This window comes from Triturus cristatus, chromosome 4_1 (assembly GCF_964204655.1).
Source record: "Triturus cristatus chromosome 4_1, aTriCri1.1, whole genome shotgun sequence".
NCBI classification, from domain to species: domain Eukaryota; kingdom Metazoa; phylum Chordata; class Amphibia; order Caudata; family Salamandridae; genus Triturus; species Triturus cristatus.
This window is the reverse complement of record NC_140585.1, coordinates 1092774788-1092798183: the sequence shown is the minus strand read 5'-3', so window position 1 is coordinate 1092798183 and position 23396 is coordinate 1092774788. Positions and strand designations below refer to the sequence as shown.

The 23396-nt window shown below is 42.6% G+C and overlaps 1 protein-coding gene across 2 annotated transcripts in view; it reads right to left on the bottom strand.

Annotated features, from left to right (window-relative positions):
- The window catches only part of CELSR1 (cadherin EGF LAG seven-pass G-type receptor 1), a 457515-nt gene that overhangs the window by 46680 nt on the left and 387439 nt on the right, over positions 1 to 23396 (bottom strand). For both annotated transcript variants that reach the window (XM_085654077.1, XM_085654076.1), the window contains exons 24-28: positions 22265 to 22465; positions 18861 to 19035; positions 6411 to 6523; positions 5757 to 5836; positions 3921 to 4047 (exon numbers count right to left, since the gene is read on the bottom strand). In XM_085654077.1, coding sequence (XP_085510203.1) covers positions 3921 to 4047; positions 5757 to 5836; positions 6411 to 6523; positions 18861 to 19035; positions 22265 to 22465 — 696 coding nt within the window. The remainder of the gene's footprint in view (positions 1 to 3920; positions 4048 to 5756; positions 5837 to 6410; positions 6524 to 18860; positions 19036 to 22264; positions 22466 to 23396) is intronic.

Below are 23396 nucleotides of genomic sequence, written 5' to 3'. Positions count from 1 at the left end.
CAGTTGGCAGTTGGAGCTGGCAGTTGGCACCTGACTGGTGAAGAGAGAGGAGTACAACAGTGAAGGAGGAAGGAGTGAAGCAGCAGGGGTGGAAACTTGTGCCTGGAGTGGGGTCCATAAACCCACCCTTGATACTTGTCCCTACTGATGGATCCCAGCCTATAGCCCTGTGTGGGAAGAAGACAGAAGAAACTTATCCTAAGGACCTGGACAGCAGGAACAGGCCTTAGAACCAAGAAAACAGCAAGATTCTGACCTGAGAACCGGTTTCCCTGGAGTCCGGCGTCGAGTAGCCTGACGACCTGGAGCCCGAGGTGGAGAAGCGGCGCTGACTGAAGTAGCAGACGTCGTACCCGGAGCCGCCAGAGGTCGTGAGAGGGCGCCGACGGAGGTCGTGAGGAATACCAGAGGTCGAGGAGGAAGTGAACCGAGGTCGAGCGAGCGGCGTCATCGGAGGAGTGAAGTCCGCCCTCCGGAGTCGTCGGAGACCGAGGTAGAGGAGCACCGGAGGTCGGGAGTGAGGATCGCACTCCGGAGTCGCCCGGAGCCTGTGAGGAGGAGCACCGGAGGTCGGGGGTGAGGATCGCACCCCGGAGTCGCCGGAAGTCGACATCGAGGCCAGGCCGGCCGACGTCATCGGAGCCGAGAGCGCCATCGGACCGGAGCCGCCCGAAGTCGACATCGTGAAGAGACTGCCCGACGCCGTCGAATCGGAGGTCGAGATCGAACCGAGGCCACCGACATCGGACCGGAACCGCCTGCCGGCGTCGTCAAAGAACTGACATTGTGCCGAGGCCGCCGAGACCGAACCGGAACCGCCTCACGGCGTCGACACGACTCCAGCGGCGTCGGAACATCAGAAAAAGGGCAGTAAGTGGAGTAGAGGGCGCCTAAGGCCCTGTGGAGACCTGAGAGACTGCTCTAAGGGGCTAGGGAGGTGCTGAAACCAACCTGACTGTGCAAGGGGTGAACTGGTATTCCCCCCTTTGATCTACCTCAGCTTAGGCCTCAGCCTTGTCCCAGCCAGGGAGTAGCCCCCCCTCAAGCCTTCCACAACCCTACAAGCTGTGCCTGGGCCCTATCAGCCCTTAAGAATTGAAGTGTCATCTGATTACATGAGTGTTGCTGTATACTTTTAATTATTTATTGGGGATACTGTATTTATTGAGTTTTTACCTATTTATTGCTGCACTATATTTATAGGTCCACAGGACTTGTTGGTGTACAATATTTATTGGTACAGTATTTATTGCCTCAAAGTATTTAATTGTCTGTATATATTGCACTTGTATTTATGCCCTGTTATTTATGATCACCCCTATTTATCTCATCAAACAGCCCATATTTATTTGACCTGCACTAATTGAAACTTGTATATTGTGATTGTCTTATTTATTTTTCCAATCAGCAACTAAGAGAAAAAGATAAAGAAAGAATATTTTCATAATTTTTACGGTGTAGAGTCGTTTTTGGAACGGATGCACGCATGGTTATTGTATGGGTATATTGTATGCTTAGCACTGCGCCTGTTTCCTGACCACTCGAGCCAAGCTACCACAGTGTGTTCGGGGAGTCCACCACCACCCTTTCGGAGTGGGAGTGGGCGTTTCCAACATTGTCCATATGTTATATTATGTTATATTGATTTATATAGTGCACTAATCACCCGAGAGGGTATCTAGGTGCTTGTGCAGGTGTGTAGGTGTAAGGTCCCAGAGGTGCTTTTATGAAGACCCAGGTCTTCAGCTTCTTGAAGAACTCAAGAAGTGAGGAGGTGGCTCTGATGTGTTGAGGCTTGTGGATGTGGGTGGAGCCATTAAAGGAGGTGGGTGAGCCAGTGGAGGAAGTAGGTGGGGTCGGGGAGGTGGGTGAGGCCTCCTAAAAAATGTGAGCACCTGCACTTAATATTTTACAAATTAAGCACTGGTTTATATAAACGAAATGTTTGATATTTTCAGTAAAGCCCTCATGTAGCTTGGGGAATCGTTTTCACCAGTGTCCAGCGCATGTAGCTAAAATGGCTTCCCAGTTCACTTGTAGTGGCAGCATTAGAGCTAACCAGCACAGGGACATATCGGCTTATACAGATATGTCTTCACATGTGAGTCCACCCTGCCTTAGGGTCATAAGGCCTGCTGTAGGGGTGACTTACCCATACTGCATGTATTGTTTTTGGACATGGCACACAGGGATATGTGCCATGTTGTGTTTTCACTTTTGTCTGCACCAAGACAAGCAGCCTGCTGTGGCAGTCTAAGTGTTTGGTGAAGGGTCATTAAGGATGGCACAAATTGTACTGCAGCCCTTAATGATCCTCTTTAGCCTCCTTACCCTAGGTACCAGGGATAGGACTTACAAGGAGTGCCAAAGTTATTGCCAATCGGGGTATAATTGCACAGTTTTAGGGAAAGAGACTTGGCACTGTGGACCTGGTTATTAGGAATCCAGTGCACTTCCAGTCGAAATCCCATCAAATACCAGGCCAAACGTGGGCGATGACCACGTCAAAAAGGGCACTTTGCTACACTAACATTGTGCAGTATCCTGCCTCTGCCCATGCTTTCGATGTAGCTACTACCCACCGACGGACAGCAGTTTTGCCCAGGAGCAGGGTCATGTAGCTTGGAGGCACAAATTACAGAGAGATTTCAAAAGGTCATATTGCTTTCTGGATCTTCTATGGTGGTATCCCCTTCCCCCACTTCTATTCATAAACTAGGATACATTGGGTTTAAGTTTGCATCTTTCGCCGAAGGCCATTCATTAAAAGCATAATGGGAGCAGAGCAGGATGACTTAGGAAGGATGAATATAGGGGTTGTCTGAGACATGATGAAATGTGTGAACATCAGACGTTTACAATTTCTTGAAGCAAAGAAATCTGGATTTGTAATCTCTGTAAAACTGCTTCACATGCTGCAGTTAACAGTTTTATTTGACAGCCTGAAGCTCATCTGTGAAAACACAGGACCCAGTTCTTGCCATGGCTGAATAGATTCAGCTTCTAGGTCTAATTTATTATTACCATTAAACAACAACGAGAATCAGAATTAGACCTAATGCACTGTTCTTCAACAGATGTCTGTCTTCATGAGTTGTCACTCCAAGAAAGTGCCCAGAGCAAGCAGAACCCTGCTGGGTGGGTTGCAGAACTATAGGGTGGAAGCTTAGCATTGAGCATTACTACATTTTCAGGTGGTGTTCATTCAAAATTGTTCGAAGTCTTTTCCTTCTCTTAAATCCAATGCCACTTTAATTAATAATGTGTGTATGCTCATCAAATTGTTATAAATACCATTTCCAAAGAAATGCACTTCACAGATATCTAGTTTTGTCATACAGATACATCCACCAATATCCAAAGCTCTTATTTCGTTCCATTCACACATCATCCATATGCCATACCCTCAAATGTTCAACATTTAAACATCTTTGGACTGAACCTTTCTTTCAACCATGAGAATAGTGCGATGGTAAGACGGTGCAGTATTTCAGTGTCAGATTGTCTGCATTTGCCTACATCAGGACATACACAATTTGCTCTTCTCCTTACAGTGCAATTAAAGTACATATATAGCGCAAATCCAGCGCATTTGGCGTCTCAAGCTACAAGCTGCTATAAATCATAATATTTTTTCTTTCTCTACGGCTCCTTATATTCATACTGAGCAATTTTCTTTTTCTATTTAAAATCTTCAGCGCACAATTTGTCACCTTCGATTTATCCAATGGTTAAATTTGATCAGGTATCTTCTCAGGTAAACCTTTCTAACTCTGTTTCATCAAAGATCATAAATGCATTTCGTTGCAACAGAGTGAGATATTGAGATACTGAGATGAACAATCATATGATGCGGCTATGAGACAAACATGCAACCTCAAGGATGAGGTCCAAGGACACGAGAAGGAAACATGCTCTACCTGCATGCAACTGAAGATGGCAAATAGGTAATGGAACGTCATGACGTCACTGTTCACTGCCATCAGACCAAGTAACCATGTGGCGCTGATCAGAAGAAGCAGGAGGAAGGCTGTCCGCAGAACAGAACTGTTGAAAAAAAATATGAATCACTTTGCAGTATTAAAGACACTCACAGAATCTTTAAAATATTCAAAACAAAAGGCATCAAAAGGGCAAAATATTTTAAAATCATTCAAAACTCTGCTAACGAGAACATCTTATTTGAACAGAAGCATTTTTCTTCTTGGGCGCATACCATGTATTCCATTTGGAGGTAGCTAAGTAGGGCTGGTGGGGGCCACTTGTTTCATTTGCCTGAATAAAACCCCCTTTAAACTATCTGGATTCCAACCAATTAAAAAATCCTGTTTAAAAACGTTTTAAAACCGCTTAAAAAAACATTTATCTTTTGCAGCAGACAAAGAGGCGACAGGGACGAAGCATGCTTGGACTGCTATCAATACATACAAAAAACTTGAGGTCCAGTCCTATTTAAGTTCTCGTTTTTCAGCTCATATGAAGGCCAGGTATCTAAGGTTGAGATTTGGCAGGTACTTCACTAAGGACGGTATACCAAGGTGGATTCAACAATGGCCAACATCTTGATGCAGGTTAAGTGGTTATGATAATGAATCCTTATCGCACATAATCTGTTCTTGCCCATGATTATTACAGGCACGACTAATCCTGCTAAAACCATTATTTTTAGAAGCAGAAATGAGATCTTGCAACAAAGCTGCCACATTCTGTTGATCTGACAAGACAATTCCGGTAATTTGTCGGTTGGTGAAGTTTTTTACCCTGGCTGAGAACATGATAAATTCTGCTTAAATCCTGGCCACCCCTGGATGAACTGTGTAATGCTGCGGAATCTGGTAGAATGATTTTTGTCCTTACTGACACGAGTTATATGCTTCATTCTGGATCTTATTATTATTCTGTAATAGCCTCTTGGCTTATGATAGATTTCTTCTTTGGCCATCATTATGGTAGGTGAAATTAACAGATATAATACTTAGAATGATCTGTTGATCTTTATGTATTTTATTATAAATTTGCATAGTCTGTACCAGGGTGGATGGCACTGATGGCTTAGGCTTTTTAACTTTGATTAGTTACTATTGTTGGACATTTTGATTTTGCGGTCTAAATTGTTTGCATTTCTTTCATTACCTGAACCTCGAAATGATATCAGAAATATTGTCCTAGTTGCAATGTTTGGATTACATTGACAAACCTATATGTACTATAATACCACTATTTTCGGTCTAGCATTGCTTTGAAGTGATTATTTTGTTTAACAACATTAAGTATTCACTGACGGCTTGAGCATTTTAGCATCAATCTGCTAAAAGTCCTGAATCCACTGTCCATATTACTTTAATGAACTAACTGGTTGAATGTTTGCATTGCTGCTTATGATTAATTCTGCCTAATGGTAGTATTGTTGGTTTTAAGAATAGCAGGTAATTGATAAGAGTTCTAATGGTTGCATATTGTTAATTTTGACCTGTTTTTAATTGATGTGATGTTGTGATGAGTCTTGTAACTGTTTTATTAATTCACATTGCAATGATTTTTAGTAATCAATCAATAACCTTTTACTTACTCCCTTCAAAAAAGCACCCTAACATCAGTGCACCCCGCATCATGACATAGCGGACGGAATTAGCAAACATCAACCTCATGCATTCTCCACTAGCCGGCATCCTCCGTCCATCTTAAGTGCTGGAAATCTGACACGAGAACCTCCTTGACTTCCACTTTGGAAAAATGAGCGCCATATTCAAACTTACATGACACCACTTTTTTCAGCTGTCCGCTGCCTTCGTCCACACGATGCTTTTGCTGCCAAGATGAAAACGATAATATTGACCTGGGAGAAAAAAGCAAAACAAATATTTCAATGTATGTATTACAAATTATTTGGGAGTATTTCATTTAACGGCAGTACCACCAATCTGGCCTGCAAGTGTTTTGTATATATAGTCTGTTTCTTGCCAATTACACAATGCTGGGTTCGGATTATTTTGAACATTTAGTACTGTTAACCAAACCCAACCTAAAATATTTTCTTGCCGACTTTCTTTAATCCTTAGCATGCCAAATAGCAGGAAAGAGAAAATAAAGTTATCACTCATCAAATGACCCTGTGGCAAAAATGCACATTGTTTGTAAGTGACCAATATAAATACAGTAGGCTGAAAGTCCTGCTATTGCAGAAGTCGAGTTTTCTAAGCCATTATCAACACTTTTACTTGGCACCCTTAGGTAAGGCATAACAACCATACTGCGTTTTAATATTCTTTGAGTGTGACATAATGTGACATTATGCGATTAGTCTCTAGAGTCACACAATGTCTTGGTTCTCTGCTAAAGTACGTGCTGTCCTTGTCACTCAAGTTAGGTATAGTTTATTCTGAAGTCAGTGTCAGTTATACTATACTTACGGTCACTACCACTACGATGGGTCCTGCAAAGCTCCAGATCAGGGTGTCGTGCACAGAGAGCCAACAGAAGTCTGGGTTCCCATACCCTTGTGGATCCAGCCCCACTGCAAGGCCTACATCATAAAATAAACAATGCAAAATGCAAAACTATGAGAAAGGCAAATCATTGTTTGACCAACTTGAACATAACTTTGACATTCTGCTTAGTGAGTCTTGTGCATGTATTGCTCAAATATTGTCCATATAATAGTATATATTTTTTTTTTAATAAACAAAGTGTGTACAAACTAAAGCATTTTTATATTGATAATCAAACACCAAATCTCGCACGAAATTAGAATGCACAAATTAAGACATATTATTATTGCTTGAAATAAAATCTTTACTTGTCAATAGTTCTTTGTTCATTCCAATACTTTTTCTGTACCCATCATTTCAGGAAAGTACATCTCTTTATGCATAGGCCTCCCTCCAATCACCTTTCTGTGCCCAGTATCCTTTGTGCACATTCTGTGACATTCTCTGTGACCTTTATCTCAAACTCCAGTGCTCCTCCTTTCAAGCCATCTGAACATGCATGCCTAACCTTGAATCCAGAAAGCCTCTCTAACCCTTTCCTCCAAGCAAGAACCAAATAGGTTGGCAAAAGTGCATGCCTTGTTCTTTATTGGCTTTTTCTGCTCTCCGCCTTGTAGGAAAAGAGGGCATGGGTCACAGAACAGCCAGGCTAAACTTAAATACAATTGGATCTAACAAAGCTATGCCATAATGCAGTCCTAGCCAGAACAATGGATGCAGGATAGGTTTCCTTTAACCGCATTGTCTCTTTTCAACCCAGAAATTACATTACCGTTCACTAAAGAGGAAATTTTCAGAGACTAAATACTATAAGGGCAGGAGGATGCCTGCCGATGTATACTGGAAAGAGAAAGTGTATCGTGGATCTTAGAAAAAGTGATGGGCTTGCATAAAGGAGTGAAGACAGAAAAGTAACATGGGACAAGACGATTTGTACTTGTCAGGGCAGCAACCTGCCATGCACTTTGTCTCTCCCAATCATACGTGCAGGGTGTCGGTCAGTCTGGCCAGAGACTGAGCAATGACCCAACTAATGCTCACTTGACTGACCATGAGAGGGTCTTGGGGCATGAACCCCTGCTCAAAATATCCACCTTCTCCGCATTGCAGGACAAGGTGAAATCGGGGCCGTTCAAAGGTTGCATCATTTCTGCTCAGGCTGCCAACCTTGCTCTTCCAGTTCTTTCCTTGCTCAAAAGGTGTATTAGCACTGCAGTAGCCCTGCCTTTAAAAAGGTGCATGGCACCTTCCCATGGCATCAACTCCTATTCTTGCCGACTTGGAATCATTCTTCTCACTTGTCTTTCACAAGTTGCCATATAGATTAAAGGACCTGCTCCGATTGCCCTCTTTTTGGTGTACAGGCATCTAGCACCCTACAGCCAGTAGGTCTAGGTTAGTGCCGCGTAGTTGCCGAGATGTTTAGTACTCATGCCCCACCCCAATGGGGCTATCCACAACACAGACAATTAAGGTAGATCCCGGCTCTAGTACAATAGAAATCATCAAACAATACAAAGACACTGCAGAGTAAATTATAACCAGAAGCTAGTTACAATTATAGGTTGCATCCTTAACTATCATAAAATCCTACTATATTACACTGCAAGGCGGCATGACACAGGACACGAGCACCTCTCTAGTTACTCCTGCACAAAACCAAAATACTTCCTGCATAGGATCACAACAAATACAACATTCTGCCAACCACACTCACCCATGGTATAGCACGCTAGCCGTCTGAAAACACGCATTGGCATCCCACAATAGTGTATGACGCGCCATGTAAATGCTACAGTAAATTACCCATGACAAACTCCAGCCCCACCTCCTTGCCTTAGGCTGTTAAATGCAACAAAGGAAGGCAGGAACCTTCCTCCTCCTCCTCCCACTCTTTTTGCGCTGCATGTCCTGTGCACCTGACCATCATCCTCACAATGACCTGTCCTGATGGGAGGCTGCATGGAGGCACTTTCAAGAAAACTCGGTCCGCAAACCTCCTTGTGTCAAAGCCCATTGAGACTGGCTGGAAATTCTACAATTGCCTTTAAGACCCACAGTGAAAGGCTTTGGGACAACCCTACCTTATGTCTGCTGAAAAAAGCATCAGGGAAAATGAATCAAGTAAAATGGGGGGTCCTGAGGGATTTTTCAGCGTGAAGGGTTTTGAGTGTGTCTTTTTAATAGGGTGCTTATGTGTCAGATGTTTTCACCCTCTATTTATTTATTCAACATTTCTTCTCATACTGCTATCTTCTGTTTTTATACATATTTTCTCCAAAAGCACACATAAGTAGAAAACTCTTCTTCAGTGGATGCATATTCTTTCTGCCGGTACTTTACCCAAAAGAGTCCAGAAAAGCTGAGGTGGGCAAGCCCGCAAATTAACAGGGGAGTCGCGCTAGACCCGAGCCAAGTGTCTAGTTGGGATCTAGGAGCCCGGGCACGTGCCAAGCCCTGAAAATATTTGACATCTAAATCACGCAACAATGATCTTGTGAAAATATGACAGTCTGGTTAAAATAAAAATAAAAGTATTTCCTTGCTGATATGCTATGCTGTATAAGATGTACAGCAGAGATTGAAACCCTTTTAGCGTCTGGCTACAGGCAGCTTTAGCTGTCTATTGCGAGGGCTACTGTAAGCATTCAGGGCAACAGCATTTGATGATTACATTGTGCCACAGACTTTTGCACTAAGGCATTGATGAAGTGACAGAGTAGTTCATTACTGCACACACAGTCTGTGAAGATCAGTCAACAGCAGACTGAGCCTCACCAGCCCTGGCAGCGGCTTGCAGCACTCCTAGAGTTCTTAGCCCAGACCCGTTCCCTCAAGGCTGCTCTCTTCAAGTAACTCTCCCACTCGAGGTGTCGAGAGAATAAGCTTTAACTTATTGGGGATTCCTCCAGCGATAGGCCTCAACAGTTAGCTGGGCTGCAGTGTAAGGGTGGGTGCATGTTACTCAATGTAGTGATCTTTGAAAACAGCGGTTCTTGGCCTCCTATCACGCAGACTCATGGAAAGTCAAGACTGCATCACTTAGGGGTGTTTATCCTGCATAAAAGCTATTGAAATCTGGATATTGTGGTGGGCAAAAAATCTTCATTTCGTAGATTGCCACACATGGCATCCAACTAGTCTAGATAAAGGGAGGTGGGTGTGCCATACTGGCACGAATGAGGTGAAGACCAAGAGATTGAGCTGAAGAGAGACAATATTGATTTTATGGTGCTCCCTGGAGTGAGTGGAGAAACCATTGTCATGTGCACTGTGACCTCTCTGAAATAAGGCATGAGGCCCATATCAAAACCGTGCCACACAGAGATCTGGCATTGGCAGCGAATTAGCAGAGTATTTTTTCAAACAGTAGCTTCGGAGATGGTGATCTAGTTTGCAGAAATGACTTCCCTGGACTTGCCCTCAAAAGGCATTTTAGCTAGGGATAGTTGTGTGCCTCATGGACCTAAAGAGTACCGCAAAACATCATTGAAGCCAACCCAAGGTATCAGCATAACACAACCCCAAGTTCATAGCACCTAACTGTGAAACTGGAACCATTTTGATTTTCCCATATGAAGAGTCTAACACCTGTCCTGAACAACACTGGACATGTACCTTCAGGTTTATTTACTACAAGACAATAACTTCACAAGAAACACTTGTTTATTTGTTAGGAAAGAGGATTTTGACTGGTCACCAATAAAGATGGCAGGATGGGAAACAATTACATTGGGAATTAATTTACAAGAGGCAGCTAGCCACCCTATAAGAAAGGAAGAGGGGGCATTTGAGCATAACACTACACGATTAACAAACTGGCAGACTTGCACTGCTAAAAATGTGACGCTTCACCACCACTGGAGATATTTTACCCCAACAAAGCATAAGGTTTTATGGCAGGGGTAGGCCAGACCAGAAGTAATTTTCCCCATTTATTTTGTGGCAAAGGAGCTCCATGGCTTTCTGATTTGCATGGCACATTTAAAATGAGGCATCAAGGGATGGATCCTAAGAGCAGTGATGACTCCCAAGATGCCAGCAGCCAATCTGCTTGCATCAACTGGTGACTTAGCATCCCGCATCAAAACACTAACTATGACATTAGCCACTCCCGCACAACATAGAAAGTCAAACCATTTGCACACCTGAAAAAGAGAATGTAGTAAGAGTCAGGTCTCATCCCTTTCTGCAACAAGAAATTGAAATAGCACCTCTGTAATAATCAGGCTTGCCCCCTTTATCCTATCGCTAGAAAAGAATACGTCACAGTTAACAGTAAGAATCCACCCTGCTTTGCCTTGCTTCTCTAGATTCAGGGCATACAAATACATGACCATCCATATATACTGCTTGAGAAAATGCAGAAGTCGGTACCTTCAAAAGGACAAACTTGTTTTGAAAACATTAGAAGGAATGGCTCTGGTTGATACTAGGCCTGGGGGAACATTCCATTATGCTGGCATAATCTTATATAATTTTGGCAATTTTGTATTATGTTTGCTACGAGAAATTACGCTATTATGCAATAATTACACCACAAAAATTGAGCGCGAGTGCACAGAAGCAATATGAACAAGTAGAACGTAAGCCACTACTATTTGTAATGAGAGTATTTTTTGCACCTTTTTTGCTGCAAAATGCATCCTTGTGTCCATTTTCAAGTAAAACCGGTCACCAAATGCCAGCTTTGCATTTTGCATAATATTCCCAAAATTGTCACTACACAGACTCAAATTGCAGAAATGTTGTACATCCCTATTTGAGACCTGTGTTTGGTTGACAGTGTATTCAAAGATCACATAACTCATGCTAATGGGGTTTATGTAGAAAGCCATCTCTCAGAAGATGAATCACAGCAAATAGGCTAAAAGCCTTACCCTAAGTTTTATTCTTCATGCCAAACTGAGGTTGCTTGGTGTGCAAAATAACAAAGGACTGGTATGCGGCCCCAATTAATTACCTGTGGCTGAGATTAATGCAAACATTCCATCCATCACTTTTTTGTATACTTCAGCACGACACCCTACGTTCGACAAGTATGCACAGACATGGGTTCCATGCTCACTGTGCCACTGGAGCTAAGCTGCACCCAACTGATGAGCCCCCAACCAGGATAACACCAGTCTTGGACTGGTTGTGCTCTGGTTCAAGGAAGACCTGGTCTGGCAGCTCGGGTTGGACTGCTCCTATTGGAGTAGAGCCAAGACTAATTTGCATATGGCTGGATCCATACTGAGATGGCATGGTGTGCAAAATAACGATGAAGTTTGATACAGCCCAAGTAATTACCAGTGAGATTAATTCAAGCATTACATCCATCAGTTTGTGTGTACCCTTCAGTGTGATGCCCTAAATGCAACAGGCTGGTTTCCGTGCACAATCTGCCACTGGAGCCAAACTGCATCCGAATGATGAGCCCCAGTCAGGATGAAACTGGTCTAGGGCTGCTTTTCCTCCAGTTCAGGGGTGGCCTCACCGGGCAATTCAAGTAGGACTATTCTTACTGGAGTAGGGTCAAGACAGATTTGCATATGGCTGGGTCCAGTTGGCATGGTGCGCAAGATCAGATGGACTGGGATGTGGACGGGGGGCTTGAGGTTGTAGGGCCGAATGGGTTACGCACATTGTTTTAAAAAAATAATTAAAAACAAAAATAAATAAACGTATCTTTGTGCCAGGTCCCGCGTCTGCGCTCCTGCTCTTCTCTGACGGAAGCACAGCCAGGCCCCACTGACCAATCACAACGCTGCAATGCAGCGTTATTAGTTTTGGGCATCCTGGTGGGATGCTAAACCAGGAATTGGGAGCCTGGACTTGTTCTCCATGAGAATGGGGGAAATGCGCATGACGGCCCGAGAGGGCAGACCAAACACTCATTGCGCACCTAGGAGTGGGCAAACCACTCCTCCCTTGCCCTGAGAGGGGAGTAGCCCCGCCCACCCACCCTCCGGCAAAGACAGGAAACATAAAATGATAATGACTGAAAGTTATCATTTTATGTTTCCTCTCCTCGCACTGCTTGAAAGCAGTGGGGCGACGCCCCTCCACCATAGCGGAGGAGCCGCCACGGCCTCAGAGCTATTTAAGCTGTCCAGTTAACAAAGACGGCATAATAAAACCGAATGATCAATATTCTCGGAAATGAATGATGTTGCTGCGCCATCTCTGTAAGGACAGAAGAGTGCACACAATGCATTGCATTCACGGAGAGCCAGAAGTACGTCATGACACAGAAGGCATGATGCAGCTAAGCAGGATGCTTTCCAAAAGAGCAGACGTGTCTTCAGGGAAGATCTGCATGCCATTTTCGCATGATTCCCATCCCTTAAATGCACATGTATCAGTGAAACCTGCTCACTTAGCAGCCCGGATTCGCCCCCAATGATATGAGCGCTTCTTTGCAAAATCTAGATTTATACAGCAGACCGCAGACCATCATGCATGCCTCGTTTGAAGGGTGTTTAGCCACAAGCAACGATTACAATCTCCGTCACTCCCGTACCTGCACATTCCATTCTGCATTTCTTTCACTCCCTTCAGGACACACCGAGCTCGAGAAAAACAACTTGGGCAAAAGAGCACAAGAAAATTGACATTCGTTTTCTTCTAAATGTTTTGCGTGACGCAGTACGACAGGTAAACTTCGTAACCTAAGCGTAGCCCTCCTCGATATGCATGAGAGCAGATGGCACTGTAATCGAAAGAAGAAAAGCTACAAAATGGTTTCATCAAAGCCACTGCAAGACCACAGTCTGAGAAGTCTCCAAATATCCTGTCAGTCGGCATGTGGGTCTGGTCAGACTACAATCTACAGACATTCCAAACCATGAAAAAACAGAACCTGCATGGAAAGGGTAGAAACAGAAACAGCATGTTGATTGATACGGAGATCTTGTTTTGTTTTTACAGTGGGTTAAATCTAACTAGAAATGATGCTATTACTCCTAGGATTTTGCAAACAATTTTTCATATCATTACATCGTGTAGTTCCCGATTATTAGCCTTACAAAGTTCACAGAGACTGCAGCGTTTTGTGCTGTACTGTATAAGCAATCACACTGTATGTGGTAAAAACACTTTCAATTTGGAAAAAATGGATCAAAGATTTCTTATGTTTCTTCGTTAATTTAAAGAATCTTGCATTATAAGCTTTATATTTTAGATCTCTCCGTCATCAACCAATGCGTTTCATCTCCATACATTTTCTACTTCTTCAGGGCATTGATGCAGAGCTCATTCTTTATTTATCAGTAAAAGGTCATCATTTGTATTGTGTCGTCCTGTGACGTGTTTTTACTTAGAATGAGATGCCCAAGTCACAGACAGAGTGCTAAACATTGCTGTTTTCAACTAGTCTTACTATCACTTTTTGGCCCTCGTGAGCCTCATTAATGTTCCACACACCTGCAAACGTTGATTTCTTCACCTGGGTCATCTTGGTATTTCTGCATCTACAAGATAGCTATATGAATAACTATGTGAGATTGTTTTGGAAAGTGAAACATTTATGCCACTAGCTGTTGCACTGCAACTGGTCACTAATGCTCCAGTGTATTCTTCCCTCCTGAGTGTTAGTTGGCTCACGAACACTGAAACCATATCGCTGTTTACATGCATGTGTTTGGTTGTCAGTGCACACCTTGCACAGCTTTCCTCATGAGTGACTCAAAATAAAGGAAAAGTGCATCAAATTACACTCACGAAAAGTGCATTACAACAGTCCTGATTTTTATGCAAAAGACCCACTTGCATAGAAGTGTATGATCTGTGCATAGATTCTCTAATGTCTGCAAGTAAATGCATAAGTCAGATCAATCAGCTGTTGAAGTCTGCACACACAGTTCTTTCCAGAACATTGTGTGCGCTTGTGGCAGTCATAAGCAAATCAAATAAACAGTCTGGATGTAGGAGTACCCAGATGTATTTACAAACTTTATCTGGATACTCTCGATAAGGTGTGGGTTTCACAACAAAAACTGGCGGCAAAGCCTCACACACCAACCTAGGTCGCATGCCTCATCATCAGTTGCTCCAGACCTGTCCCAATTTTGTAGAGGGACAGATGGGCTCTCAAATGTTTGGGAATTATTTTAATGGAGGTAAGAATGCCTCCTTGTGGTGTTTAAAGGGCCACCCTTAAAAAACGGCAAAAATTCCCGTTAGATCACCCAAAATGATTTACTGGCTCTAAGGAATATTAAAAGCAATGAGCATAGGGATGTTGTTGATATTTATCAATCGTACATCCCACTGGTCGACATGTTTAAGCCGTTCATCTCCAGCCCCAGACTAGGTCCACGGCTTTTTTGAGGAGCTACATCCTCGCTAGTGATTTTGCCTAATTTGGCCCTATATATGGAATACTAGTGTTACGAGTGATCCTTTCACATTCATTCACATGCACACGCTCATGCACATACTTTATATACTTGCATAAAACGTCGAGCCCTCTCTGTTTATCAATGTGCCAAGATACATATCAAAAGAAATGAGACACACACCTACATAGTTGATCAGAGTGATCCGATGTCTAATAGTGCTCTTTGCAAATGTTTATGTGACAAACGTTTTGTGCCCCAAAGACATTTACACCAATCCCTGCAAACACATTGGAATAAAAACCAATACATAATTCTTCACCCCACACAGTGTCACTCAAGTAAGCACTACTCAAAATCATGCTCATCAATTCATCATACGCCTATACAGGTGTTTAAATGGGCCCCTTTGGAGGGAAGTACAACAGGAGCCCATCACCAGTCACACACTGTCGTTTTAGAAAAAGATACACGGAGGGTTGTAATGGTGGTCTCACATATGGAGTATGCATTGTTTTGAAGGCAGAAGTTTTTTTTGGGGGGGGGGGGAGAAGGAATAGGTAAGGTAAAATTCACGTCATCACGAGGGTATCCCACCATGTACCTTTGTTATGTGGGTCCTGTCTTAAATCAAGGAGCACCCCGTGCTCACGGAGCACCCCCGTCCCATGCGTCACCCGTGTGTGGCATCAAACATGTAGCTCTAGCTATTTGCACATAAATTAGTCTTTCTTCACTGGTACTCGTCTAGATACGTTGTTTTGTGATCCTGTACTGTGTCCTTATTTAGAACACCACATTCAGTATCTTCCAGCAAAAACAGAGCATCAAACAGCCTAAAGACAGGCATGATAATCTAGTCTTACTGGCTCAAAATGGCCGCCATTCTTGATGCGCATTAAGCAAGGAAGGTTTAATTGACAAAAGATACTCATCGCCCACTTGGATGATTGCCACTTTGGTGTTCCACCATTAGCCATATAAACGGTGATCCATACAGACCATGTAATGCAGCTTAAATCTACACAAAGCTGTGTTTGCTGTAACACATGAATGAGTATATTTTGCTTGAGGGCCTGAGCAGCCACAATGCAGCATCCGCCAGGTGGCATTAATCTCATTTCAGCTAATCAAGCACTGTTAGCTTAGGAACCATTAACTATAAATGTAACCAGTGTGAAAATCGGATAATCATTTTAAATAACGATAAAAGCAGATTGGCATATTAACTGTAGAAGTGCCTGAATGTCGTGCCGCCCATTTGAAAGACCACACAATACAATAATGCTTCTTTTCTACCAAACGTTCCTTGCAAAATTCTTTAAAATGTGGAAATAGAGCATTCAGCTGAATGTGCCAAAATGTAAAAATAAATTATACAAAGATATGGGTTCACAAATATTTACACAGCCTCTTGGTTCCCCCTTGGGAGAGAGCACCCACTTCTGTCTTCGGTGCAGTCTGAAAGCAGCAGCTATTTCACAATCAAAACCATACTTCTAGGGCACTAGCTATTATTCTGGTTTATTCTTTTAAGTGTTCATGACATCAGATAAACTAAAGGACTCTGGAAAGTGTATTTTGTATTGTGATGCTGTATTATCTGAGAGCTGTTTTTCAAAATAGCCATAATCTGTTGTATGCTACAAGTGATTAAGAGTGCTCCACTGTCATTTTGGATCAAGGTTGAATGGGTCTCCTTATGCGACAGAACTTTGAAAATGTCAACCATCAGTTGGGTTTGCGGCCTCTGCTTCACCTCATGCTGTACTGAGAGGCTTTGCAAAAATACCTTTTCAGGTCTCTCCTACAGACAGCTTTTAGCTATCTATGGTTGTGGACAATACCATTAGTTGTTTTTCTTGTAAATCTTATGTGCTTGGCTTGCTTCATATGCAATTATGTTTCTTCCTGTTCTTGGATTTGTCCCTCACGTCAAGCACAGCTTCTTTACCATCCTTTTGATTAGATTACTTCTATTCTTCCACAAATCCACAGAAGAGAATTACTTTTTGTTGGTCTGGCCATTGAGACAGCTTGAGTTGGTTGTCAGGCTATTGTATTTCCAAAACATGATGCATAATACATACATAGACTGACCTTTGGTCAGTGGGCTTCCTCTATTGGTCTGTTCAGTTTACATTCATATTGTGCTCCTGCCAATCACAGCATACCGCTTAGGGCAGTGAGTCAGATTGCTTTACACATTGGCTGCCTTAATTTTGAGCGACTGCACAAAGCCTGCACACATGTTGTTCACAACCGCCTAAAAATATTTCCCTTTTCTTTAGTGACAAATTTGCTTCAAACTTTTATCTTAATTTTAAATACCCGCAGATGGCACAACAGAAACCTTTTTATTTGCTTTACAAAAACATCATTAGTAAAATAGCCAAATGTGTTTTTTAATTTCATGTTTTTATTGCAAGCATGTGAAAGCCAAGCTTAAGTGGCAGCTTTTTTATTTTTTTATTTTTGTGCCATATGCTTGCAATAAAGAGATAATTAAAATAATAAGTGCTGCACCAGCTTGCTGATCCTAGACCTTTTGGCTTTGTCAACGCTTGTAGCACTTCAGGCAAGCTGCCTCCAGACTAAAATCCCTGACCCTATGCTCTCTGTGTTGGTACCCACATCCCTTTCAGCATGGCCCTTACTTTCTCCACCAATCCCCTCTCAGTGGTAGCTATACTTTCTTTTTGATGCTGGGCAGCCATTGCATCATGATACATATATGCACGAGTGTCAGGATGCATGCGCATATATGCATCATCCCTATTTTATTTTTTCTATTTTTACAAGCGCTATTAACAATCGGCAATACAGCTATATCGTTCCCCCCCCCCCCCCCACGATGCTGAACCACATCAGCAAAAACTATTGCAAAGCCAAATGGAAGGCAAACAATACTGGCTTGGCCAATGCTTGTTTGCAACATGTTCTTTTCTGTGCTCCGAGTTCCTTGCGTACGTCTTCAGTTTGCTTCCACCTGATTTGCCGTCCCTTGATGCCTTTCTATTTGTTTACCCACATCTACCCACTCCGCATCTTTTTTCTTCTGCAAATCTTTGCTGTTGGGTCTCATCTAGTCCTTTCGGTAGATGGCTCCACCACAGCTAACAACTATTTCTTCTACTCAGTGCATGGCATCTCATCCACTGTCTGGCTTACCTACAGCTCTATAACCCCCACAGTTATAATTTATGTTCTCCACTTTGCATAAATTAAAAAGACTCTTATGGAGGCTAAAGGCTGTAGTGCATGCATTCATAGAATGCCATACAGCCTGGCAAAGAAAAAAAAGATGGACAAATTGTAAAATAAACAAGGCACACAGAAAAAAACGAACAAAAACAAACTACAGACGCATGATCAAATGTTGGTACAAAGAAAACTCACCAAAAACTGAGCAGATTATTGAGTGAGTGGAGCAAGTTTAAGTTTGTAGTTGGGGGAATGAGCATTGAGGGAGTGTTGAGGTTGAAGAACTGGGTTCATCATTAGAGGTTGCAGCTATGTGAAGTAACACACTGATTGGAGTAGCCCCTTGCTTAAGGGGAGTGAAACGATTAAAGGAATGCTCCACTGAATGAGGTGCATAAGCAGAATATGTGTTGAAGGAAGCGAATGGCCATCCACGAGTCTTATGGAAGAGACAAGCTGCTGGAATAGTCCTCAGAACAGAGTTTCTGGGTGCAGTGTATTTTTGGATTATGACAGTCGTGTGCGTGTTGAGTAACGCATGAGTTAAGTGCGCATCAGTATCGTAACTAGTGATAGTGCTGAGATAGAAAAAACAGAGCGTCCATTTTGTGTGCATTGAGGGGGTGAGATCGGACCCTCTGTTGGTGTTGCCAGAGTCAGCATAACAATGTGAGAAATGAGAATTGCTGTGTCGCGTAGAGACTGTACGTGCGCACATGGGCGAGTAAATGCCACAGTACTGTAATCCCCCCTCAGCGCTGATCCTTCTTCATAGATGGAAGTTGCAAGGATAAGCCTGGTGATGATAAACACCTCCCTGTAGTGATACAGAGCTGTAACGGCGTACCTGTAATAATGGCTGGGATGCCCCATCCAACCACGTAGTAGAACCTCATGTGGCCAGAGTTGATGTTGCGTTCTTCCGTTAGCATGCGGTAGATATGGAGGCCTTCCACAAACATCCAGGCGAAGGTGCTCATGTAGAAGTAGTGCAGCAGGATGGCGATGACGGTGCACACAAACTACAGGAGAGGAAAGGGTACAGCTGCTGTCAATCAGGAATACAGAATATGTGCTGGACACACACTCGCACACACCCCCAAGTCAGTGCGATGGACAACAACCTGGCCTGGCACGCAAGAAAACTCTTAGCTCATGCATGCAAACAATGAATTCCTTGTTCCAGTTTTAGTATAAATGACTTGCTGTCACTAGTTATTAAGTGTTCTGGAGGCTCACAAGCACATCTGCGGCCGTTAATTTGTACTGCCCGTTGCCCATGGTCGTTTCTCTTCCCAACAGTCAACGGTAACAGGCAAGTTTGAATTATTCTTACATTATTAACACTTTTGAGCACCATAATTCAATTGCCGAGCTCTCATCGAGCCAAGAACTTCACTAGATGCGACTAATCCTAAAAAATTTAAACTTTTCCCCTCATCTGTGGTCTTAAAGTGATGCACACAATTCAACAGGATTGTACCATCCTAAATAAAGCCACGTGTACAACGTCTCGTTGAAGCATAATTTTCCCACACCCATATTTTTTTCATATTATTTATTTCAAGTGAAGGTTTTATAGGCATGCATGGCTACAAAGTGGGCATGCAGAAATTTACATGGCTCGAGGGCTACATGGATTAAATGACTCAGTACTTTTTTGGGGGGTGACATGTGAGATAGTAGAAAGATGTGATTGGTTAGGACGGGTTTTTAAAAATGATCCTGTCTGTATATGTCCAGTTGCAGCGGACTGGTCAATCGAGCTATAGACTCAACCATGACTCACCAGTCAATCAAGGTTTAATCCACGAGATTTATGGATTTCGAGAGGATATTTTTTTTCTCCATTTCACTTCTTCTGTTGGCTCAATGTCCTCTCTAAAATTCACACTCATATTTACATGCAGGTGTGCAATGTCCGCACCATAGTGTAAGTGCACCAAGACTTTTTACATGATTTCAGGGTCTTGCCCTGAGCAAGAAAATGGCGGATTCTCTAAATACAGAGGCATCTGAGATTTCATTCTCTGAGAGAGAATCAACTGGTAAAATACATACTTAGTGAAGGCAGCAATTAGTGAAAACAAGAGCACAGAGGAGTTCCAGTATCTGGAGATTTAACAACTGCAGGGCGTTTTTTATTTTGCGTTGTTTTTCTGCGTTTACCTAAATGCTTGAGTGAAAAATGGATGGCACTTTGACTGCATCTCTGGACTTGAATAATTCTCTCCTATCAGGAGAATCCAATTTTTAGATGCAGATGTCTGGCCAATTTTGTGGAGCACGGATACCTGAAATCTGTCATTATATAGAAAAGCAATTGGTTTTCTGAAAAGTGCGCCCTTGCTCTCAGCTCCAGCAAACAGGGGCAGATATACCTTGTGCTGATTAATGTTAGTGACATTGCTTTGGTCTCCTTTGAGGACGTGCTTTCTACCTTCGGCTGTAAGAAGTCAAGGGCATGGCGGGAAAGAAATAGAGCTTTAAGATCCGTGGTTGCTTTTTGCAATTTCCACTCATTGTCTCTCCCTTTGCTCCTCTGCAGCAAGTGGAAGGTTGTTTTGAGGTTATGGATGGGAACAATGAGTCGATCATCTGAGGTCATCGGGGTTCTATGGGTCCGCCATATTGATGTCCATCTCGGATAGTGAGTTAATAGGACACCTTCCATAACTGCACTGAGCTAAACCAGAGTTAAGACAGCTGAGGGACAAATCAGGCAACAGGAAGACAGAAAGATCCCAGCCCCGGTCCCTAGGTATGTAGAAAGAGGTCACCAGCTAGATGGATTAGTATGCCAATCACTCGTTCTGGACATCTGGCGCAACCAACCATGTTACGAGATTTAATCCTGGGCCTTGCCAACTCAGACTTTCATTGTTCCCTGGTTGATAAACCCAGTACGGTAAATTCGGCAACAACTACTGTACTTTAAAGCACTTGGAAACACCCTAAACTGCCATGTTACTCACTTTACCCTAAAAACAAAGCATTTTTTTTCTATCAGTTAAAAAAATGATTCTGACAATACAGGGGGGACTTTATCCGTTCGCTTTGTTTCACTGCTCAGGCCCACCCACATTACGGGGAGCGGAGTCACTTTTTTGCTGTATATTTCAAGATAAACAGGTATTGGAGTTAGAGAGCTCGGTGGAGATGCGCCAAACCACTCGCGCATACTCTTTCCTTGGTGCCAGGAAGACTAGAACGTTTACCGGACAAAAGGAGGTGAAGCCAATGTGCAATAATTCATTTCTGGTCACCGATGATTCATGTGGGATTAAAACCTTTTCTTGAACCTGTATTGTAAATTGAAACCAGGCAGAGGGCCAGGCACCAATGAATAAAGCTGTCTCCAGTATGTACCTGCTTCACAGGTTCATCCGTGCAGAACTTTGCAGACTGCCTCCCACTGCAGGTCTGGAGGTCAAAAATGGACTAATACATTCTGCAAACATTTACTATACAACTTGCTGCAGCGTCTGCAAGGTGCTCGCGCCTTGCGGAAGCTGAAAGCATGCAGTCTTCTGCCTCTTGACACCATTACTCCATGGCAGAAGGTTTGAGTTCAAGTCTGATGTCCTTATCAGATACTCGGTGTGCTCACCCTGCCCTTGGGTCACATGGCTGCAGGGGCGCAACACAGGACCCCGCAGGCTGGCAACATGTGCTTCAAAACACGTGTCTAAGACACAGGGCTAGGATGGAAAGTAGAGCATGGTGCGGGCTGACATTTAAAGGGATTTAAACCGGATTATAGGAAATCTAGATGATTCAGAAACATTTGTAACCAAACTCGACACATTTCAAATCTTAGCCATGGGTGTTTCGAGTGCCAGTGTGAAACAAAGGGCCTGCAAATTGTACATAATACAAACAATACTTTTGATTTTTTGTAGTCTCAGTATTATTCTACGTATTATTTTGAATTCCTATTAGTTCAACAAACTTTTATAAAAGCATCCACAGAGCAAAATAAGCTTGTTTGAAGCACGAAATTCAAAATGCAGTCTTCTGATACAAAGTGTTTGACACAGCTGATAACATAGTGAGAACTGTTGTCATCTGCGGCAGCCAACCACAAGAAATTACATGTACGATGATTTAGAGGTCTTACAATGGATATTTTGAGAAAGTGTATTATATTTTTTTAAATTACACACAACTGAGTATATGCCACACTATCCTTGCACACATCTCAGGAGGATACGGTGAGGGATGGGGCGGTGATTGTGTTAAGCTTCTTACCGGGTTCTCAGTCTGGTTGATTCCAATGAGAAAAACCAATTCTGAGAGGAATAGCGCAGCCACCAGGTTTTTGTGGATATTGTGCAAGTTGGAGCGCATAGCTCGGATCACAACAAGCAAGACGAAGGTCACAAACAGTGCCACCAGTGAGATGGACACAGTGGTGTATGTCACAATCTTCAGCGGCAGCACCTCACCGTTCTGTAGAGACACATTGAGAAGATATTAAGATCTGCCCATTTCTGGTTTTATAACAACCATACATATTTGAACAAGAAGGACATTTTGAATTCACAAACCATCAAATAAAATGTCACATATATACAACAGTATTCCACTGACCTAGGTCTATTTATTCTAGTGCATCTCAGAAAAGTACAAGTTCATATCAATTTTCCATTGCCAACTTTTTAATGGAGAGGTCAAATTTCTCTATTTCCTCGTGTTACAATAGACTTTTAAATGAAGAATATAAAGTTGAAAAATCTAACATTAAAAGTCTCTATTTATATTCTGTGAAGATCCCTCCTCTTTTTGGAATATATTTACTCCATATTTTTTTTAATTATTAGAAATACCTTGAAATCTAAGCTCCTTACCATAGCTTTTGATCCTAGCCCTAATTGAGAACACGTTCATTGCAAAAACAATACTGAAAACTACCACATAATTGTGAAACTGGTTTACCTATACAATGTAGATCCAATTACAACTTGACACTATCAGTTTATATTTTCAAACATCACACCCCATATAATCATAAGAAATTACAGTCCAGACAAGGTTTTGCCTATTATGTGAAATACACGTCTGTGTGGAAGAATCTCACAAAGTCAGAGCACTGTTTTGTCTTATAACCACTCATGATAACACTGCCTCAACCAATCATCTGTAGGCATCTTCTTTTCTATGTCCAATCATCCAGTAGAGATGGGGCAAACAGATCTACCTGTGACTTTTGAAAGTTTAAGGTTGCATTGCCTGTGTACTCAGAAATGTGACTTATCATCACAGTAGCTTAAAAGTGTGCTTAGCCATCTGAATATCTGCTTACTATTGCCTCAAGTTAAAATTCTTAATGAAATGTTGCAGGGACATGTACTCATGCATATAAAAAATGTAAAATCCAACC